This window comes from Gavialis gangeticus, unplaced genomic scaffold, assembly GCF_001723915.1.
Source record: "Gavialis gangeticus isolate Ggan-Ray unplaced genomic scaffold, GavGan_comp1, whole genome shotgun sequence".
Lineage (NCBI taxonomy): Eukaryota > Metazoa > Chordata > Crocodylia > Gavialidae > Gavialis > Gavialis gangeticus.
In genome coordinates, this window is record NW_017729028.1 from 28,249,734 (window position 1) to 28,256,378 (window position 6,645).

The 6,645-nt window shown below is 59.5% G+C and overlaps 1 protein-coding gene across 1 annotated transcript in view; it reads left to right on the forward strand.

Annotated features, from left to right (window-relative positions):
- Positions 1–5,918, forward strand: part of PPM1G (protein phosphatase, Mg2+/Mn2+ dependent 1G) — a 25,266-nt gene extending 19,348 nt beyond the window's left edge. The window contains exons 5-10 of the mRNA XM_019520850.1: positions 1,018–1,469; positions 1,821–1,958; positions 2,507–2,741; positions 4,295–4,424; positions 4,781–4,883; positions 5,220–5,918. Coding sequence (XP_019376395.1) covers positions 1,018–1,469; positions 1,821–1,958; positions 2,507–2,741; positions 4,295–4,424; positions 4,781–4,883; positions 5,220–5,432 — 1,271 coding nt within the window. The 3' untranslated portion in view covers positions 5,433–5,918. The remainder of the gene's footprint in view (positions 1–1,017; positions 1,470–1,820; positions 1,959–2,506; positions 2,742–4,294; positions 4,425–4,780; positions 4,884–5,219) is intronic.
- The last annotated feature ends 727 nt before the right edge of the window (positions 5,919–6,645 follow it).

The following is a 6,645-nucleotide window of genomic DNA, read 5'->3' on the forward strand; positions in this document are numbered from 1 at the left end:
CAGTCCCCCCTCTGGGCTCTCACCTTCTTCCTGTTGGGCAGCAAATGCAGTGTCCCACCTTAAACGTCTACCCAAGCAAGACGCCAAGAGCTGGCTAGGAGATGAGCTCCCTCGAGGGCAGGAGCACAAGGCAGTGCCAGGCCGGGAGTTGTGCTGCCAGCCTGGGAGTGGATTCAAGGGGACTTTGCCTAGAGTAGTGTTGTTCTTTGGGAAGGCTGAACCCGTTACAGGCCTGGTGGCAGTGGTGGAGACGGTCCTTGCTTCCCCTGTGCCATGCACCGGGTGCTGCCATTCCCCTCCCTCGCAGCTTGCACAAATCAGTAACTGCTCGGTCACGTTGCCCCACAAATGCTAGTGTCTGTGGCCTGGCCCCGAGTCCAGAGAGAAATGGGGGCACCCAAGACTCCGCAGTGAAGTGCTAGGGTTTCTCCTGGGCCCTGTTCGGAGCTAGAGCCCTACGGCTCAGCCTCTGCTCGGCTGGGTGTCAGCAGGCAGGTCTGCGAGAACATGGTCTGTGCAGTGTCCCAGTACTTGGCGTTCATGGGCCCCAAGCCACCCAGGGGTCTGAGACCTGTGCAGCTTGGGGGAGGGGGTCTCCTGCAGCCCCTACGCCAGCTCATGACTCCCACACAGTGGAGTGCAGGAAGGGCAGTTGCCTTCGCCCTGCTCTGTGAGAGCAGCTGGTCTTGTGAAACCTGCAGGATGCAGGCGGGTGGTCATCAGGCAGGCCTGGAGGCACTCCGGGGTGGCTGCCACGCACATAGTGCAGCAGCGCAGGACCTGTATGTGTCCATGTTGAAAAGTGAGGAACTCCCTCCCCCACCCCCATGGGCTGCTTGACTGAATCTCTGGCACCTCTGCATGTGTGCACGTGTTGCCTGCATGCCACAGCGCAGCTGAGAGACCTGTCCTGGGGACCCGCCCTGCCCCCTGACACCCAGGCTAGGCTCGCCCTGCCAGCAGCTCTGGGGGCAGTGCAGTGCGTCCCACGCTCTGACCCCTCCATGTCTCTGGCAGTCGACAACGAGGAGGCCGCCCTCCTGCATGAGGAAGCCACGATGACCATCGAGGAGCTGCTGACCCGTTACGGGCAGAACTGCACCAAGAACCTCAAGAGCAAGCCGGGCGCAGCCGGGGAGGCGGGCAGGGAGCACGGCGGGGAGGCCAGCATGAACGGGGAGGCCACCCCCGGGGAGCTGGCCGAGCACAAGGAGAGGGACAACAGCAAGCCAGATGAGGAGGCCACAGGCATTTCCTCCACCTCAGACAGAGCGGGTGCGGGGGGCGACAGCTCTGCAGCTGGGAAAGTCGACCTGGGCCGGGGCGAAGAGGCAGTCACCTCATCCACTGGGGAAGCTGGGCCCTCCTGCTCCTCCACAGGGAAGCCCCAGCGCACCACCAAGTCCAAGTTCTTTGAGGACAGCGAGGACGAGTCAGATGAGGCGGAGGAGGAGGAGGAGGACAGTGAGGTAGGAGCCAAAGCATGGGGCAGATGGCTGGGCAAGGTCATGTCTGCTGCTGGGAGCCCCAAGCCTCAGCTTATCCCCCAGCTGGGCTGGAGGTGGGACTTGCCAGCAGCTGCCTGCATTGGGGTCCTCTAGGCGTGGCAAGGGTGCATTTGGATGGCCCAAGGGTTTCAGTGGGTTCTGTGGCCTGGCCAAATGCCTGACCCTGCCAGCTGCTGGGTAACCATGGCATCTGACTGTGTGCCCGGGGGTGGGAAGGCCTGCCACCCTTCCTGCTCCCCCGTGAAGACGGTTCCTTCGAGCCAGGGCACGGGTCTGGTGCCACAGCTGGAGCCATGCTCCTCTTCCTGGCAGGAGTGCAGTGAGGAGGAGACTGGCTACAGCAGCGAGGAGGCGGAGAACGAGGAGGATGAGGATGACACAGAAGAGGCGGAGGAGGACGAGGATGAAGAAGAAGAGATGTTGTTACCGGGCATGGAGGGGAAAGAGGAGGTGCGGGTCCTGCTCCATGCTCTGGGCTTCTGGGTGGCGGCACCAAGCTGAGGAGAGGGCTCCAGGGAAGCTCTGGGAGGGGGGCATGGGCACTGGGGCTGCAGGGCAGCTGAAAGCTCGCTCACTTTCTATCCTGAGGTCCCTCAGGCTTGGGGAGTATGTCCTGGGGCCCCTCTAGTTCACGAGTCTCCCACTGACCAGAGGCCCAGGGCCACGTCTTGCTGGCCTGGGGCAGAGGCTGCAGAAGGCTCCATCCCTCCCTCATGGCCAAGGAGAGCACAGCTCCAGCCTTGCCCTCATCTCGGGTTGGAAGCAGATGTGGGGAACTGCTCTACTGCCACATAACGTGGTGCGCTCCACTCCTGCTCCTGTGCCCCCACATCCCCCCCAGGCCTTGCATCTCAGTGGTGTGGTAGCAGGGTGTCCTGTGAGCACTGGTGGTGGTTTCTATCCCATCCATGGCTGGTGCTGGCTCCTGCAGGGCCCGGGGCACTATGTGAGGCCTGTGCCTGGCAGGGAGTTCTCAGCCAGCCCCTTGTGCCCCGCAGCCTGGCTCTGACAGTGGGACGACGGCTGTCGTAGCTCTGATCCGGGGCAAACAACTGATCGTGGCCAACGCTGGGGACTCCCGCTGTGTGGTGTCTGAGGGCGGAAAAGCCGTGGACATGTCGTATGACCACAAGCCAGAGGATGAGGTAGAGTTGGCCAGGATAAAAAACGCCGGCGGGAAGGTCACCATGGATGGGAGAGTGAATGGTGGGCTCAACCTGTCCCGAGCGATCGGTGAGTGAATCCAGGAGGAGGGTGTGGGCTGAGGGACTTAAAACAGTATGTGCATTGGCTGTTGCAGATTCAGCAGAAAGCAGCTTTAGATTTGTGTGTGCAGATTCAACATATCCCTATAGCTCTCCGTCCCATTGGGGAGGGGTCATAGAGCAAGCGCCCTCCTAGGCCAGGACGAGGCCCTCCCAGGAGCTGACAGCTCTGCCAAAATCCAGCTCTGTTTCAGGCAGGAGCCGCCTGCTGATTTCCAGCCTCCATTTATTTCTGTGCAGCTCATCCCTCAGCTGAAAGGGTCCTTCTTCCCACCAGTTCCTTGTTTATTGCCTGCACCTGCCACCCCTTGGACTTTGCTCCATTGCACCAAACAGCTCAGGAGGAGCCTAAGTGAAACTGCGAGTGCCTTGGTGACACCTTGACTCAGCAGGCAACTGCACTCCAAGCAAGCAAGGTGTCGGGAGAGTGGGACTATTCCAGGGTGGGTTAGGGCTACAACAGGTGTAGCATGACACACCCGTTAGACCCTACTTGCCTCTGCAGTACCGAGGTGGCACTTGGTTTGATGCAAAGGGTCCCAGCTTCCCTAGCCCTGCAACAGTCAGACAGATGAGTTCCCCTGACCTGGCTGGGCCCAGTGACCAGGAGCTTGTTCCTGCCTCAGGCATGGCCCTGCCAGTGGGGCGCTGGCTCTGGCTTGGGCCTTTGGCACAGCTCTTGCCCCTGCGGGGCACGTCCCCTGCTGCAGCAGGCTCCCAGCAGTGGGGCTGTTGCTTGTGGGCAGACCCCAGATTTTGAAAAGGGGGTACAGCTGGTGTGGCATCATTACATGGACCACAGCATGTTTTCCTCCAGTTAATGAGAACCCAGAGGCCCTGCTAATACGCCAGGGGCCGGCTCTGTAGACTTCAGTTCAAGATCAAAGTGAAAACCAGTATTGGAACGTGCGCTCATTTGCTGGTTTGTATATAAAGTTTGAAAAAACACAACAGTAGGCAAAGAACAGTCAAAAGAGATTGTGTCCTTAATCCTGCTGGTGTTATGGTTAAATGTACGTCTTGTAGTTAGATTTGTCAAACAACATCTGGCCTTCTTGAGTGTCTTGACATGGCCTCCAATAATGCCTTGTCGGCCATTTCTATGCCTGAGTTAATATTGCCCCACTTGAGTTCAGGTTTTTAGCTAGAGCTACAAACAGCCTGCAGGGCAATGAACTAGAAATGAGACATGACCAGGAACAGCTGCCAGACAGCAGAATTGCAGAGAAAGGAGAGTTTGAATAGTGGAACACCAAGACCTGTACAGAGGAGAACGGGTCATTCACACCTGTGGAAGGAACAGAAATTAGCAGGAATTGGGGAGATGACAATGAGCTGTGATGCCAGTGGACTCCCACTCTGCTGCCTGGATAGAAACGCCACTGTACCTCCAGGCAGTTGGTTTAAAGTGTGGGTAGCACGGGGATTGGAGGAGGTGCAACTGCACCACTGCCTGCCAAGATCCACCCCTGCCGGTGGGGGCTGTAATGTGTGGCCATGCTGACTGTCCCCTCTCTGCAGGTGATCACTTCTACAAGCGAAACAAGAACCTGCCCCCAGAGGAGCAGATGATCTCCGCCTTGCCGGACATCAAGGTGCTCACAATCAATGACGACCACGACTTCATGGTCATTGCCTGCGATGGGATCTGGTGAGCAGTGGGAGTGCATCGCATCCCACGCAATCCTCCTCTGGGGCAGGGGGGCTGGGAAACGCAGCTCCCCTCCTTCCCCCCTCCCTCCCCCCCAATCCATCTCCAGCTGACCTAGGTGTCAGGTCAGGGCCCCCAATGCCTAGGGCCTGTCAGAGACCACCCCTCCCCTGGGTGGCTGCTGAGGGGCAGAGAGCATTGGGAGCCAAACCCTGCCTTTTCTGCGCTGCTTCTCTCCTGTCCCCCACCGCCCAGCAGCACCTGCTCTCACGTCAGCTGTGGTATGGCTGGGCAGAGCTGGGCAATCCCGGTGCCCCTTGGGCAGCTGCTCTGACTTTCTGCTCCACTTCTGGCAGGAACGTCATGAGCAGCCAGGAAGTGGTGGACTTTGTGCAGTCCAAAATCACCCAGAAGGACGAGAACGGAGTCCTGCGGCCTCTCTCCGCCATTGTAGAAGAGGTAAGCAGCTTGCACGGGCTCCCTGCACTCACGGTATCTGGGTGCTGGTGCTATTTGAGGAAGGTCACTTAAAGGGGTCAGATGTCCAAGTGCAGGGCAGCACATCTCCTCTGCTGCTGTTGCCACCTCCCTGGGTTGTCCTGACTGGACACCACGTGCCTGGAGCCTGAGGCTCTCCCTGCCTTCAAGGCTGTCAGCACTGCTCTTGCCCACCACAGCACTTCCATCAGGCCCAGCCAGCTGCTGGTAGGTGCCTTGGCCACCTATTACAGGATCCAGCTGACTTGAACTAGGGGCCTTCTCTGTCCTCTGTTAACTGCCCTCATCTCTTCCTAGCTCCTGGATCAGTGCTTGGCTCCAGACACCTCCGGGGATGGCACTGGCTGCGACAACATGACCTGCATCATCATCAGCTTCAAATCCCGCAACACACAGGCCCCCGCCCCCGAGAGCAGCAAGCGGAAACTGGAGGAGGAGGCAGCGGTGCTGGCGGCAGCAGCAGCGGAGGAGAACGGCAGCGACAGCAGCAAGAAGGCCAGGCTGGACTAGTCGGCCGCGCACAGAGACTGCCAGGCACTCGCCAGACTCTCGTTTCTTAACCGCGCTGAACTCAAGACGCCCAAGTCTTGTCCTTTTTTAGCCTTAGCAGAGGCCTCGTTGTCTGTGTCCCGGGCGGGGTGGGCGGGGGGCGGTTACCAGGGCATGTCGCGCTGTTCATTTGTAACCATTCCAAAGGGTGAGCTGAGAGTGGAGCCGCCGTGCGGGCAGCCCTGGAGCGGCGGGCATGAGCTGCACAGGATGGGCATCCCGCCACTGTCTCCAGGTGGCTGCGGCCGTTGCAGCGCCCGCGAGCGGCACTTCCCCGCGAAGGGAAAAACTCTTTCACTGTGGAGGTTTTTTTTAATCTGCGCCCCTTTTTATTTAAGGCCCTTCCTGTTTTTAGTGGTGGAACCCTCTGGCTCTGGTGCTGCCATCGCACCTCACCCTGTCCACTTCCGACCGATACTTTTTCAAACTAAATGCCCAGAAAACCCAGCTGCGCCGTGGTTGTCGCTTCTTTCCCAGCAGGTGGGAGGGAGCAGGGCGCAAAGCTGGGCCACCCATCCCTTGTCCCACGGGGCAGGGACAAGCTCCCTGATCTCAGGTTTCTGCTGAGCAGGGACAGAGAAAGGCCTCTTTCCCCCCACCCCCAGGGCTAACACCTGTGCAGCATGGGGAACGCAGGTTGCCCCATGGGGCTGCAAAGGAGTTATTTTCCCCTCCTTTTACTATGGGGGGGAGGTGTTCACCTGGGTGCTTGGTACAGCCGAGGCTGGGGATGGGGACTGGGCTGTCCTGTTGGGACCAACCTTGCAAGGTCCTGGCTAGAGTGTCTCGCCCTCCCGCTCAGGGTCAAACCAAGGCTGCACAGGGCCAGGGTGTCATTTTCACAGTAAATTGGACAAGGACATGTCTGGGAGGGTTTGGATGGGGCTGGTCCTGCCTAGAGCAGGGGCTGGATGAGCTGAACCCCACCGAGGGCCTTACCAGTTCAGCTGCTGCAATTCCCTATCACCGCTGCAGCTGTTCTCGGCTGGACGGAGGCACTGAAAAATGACCTGGGGTTGGAAGCTGCTGCCTCGACTGCCCCGCCTCACTCCTGTCCTTAAACCCCTGCCTGGGGCCTAGCCCTTGGGCCTACATGAGAAAAGGCAGGCAGCAAGAGGGGCCTACAGGCCCCATTAGCCCCCCCGACCACGCTTCCCCAACCTTGCCCTATGCA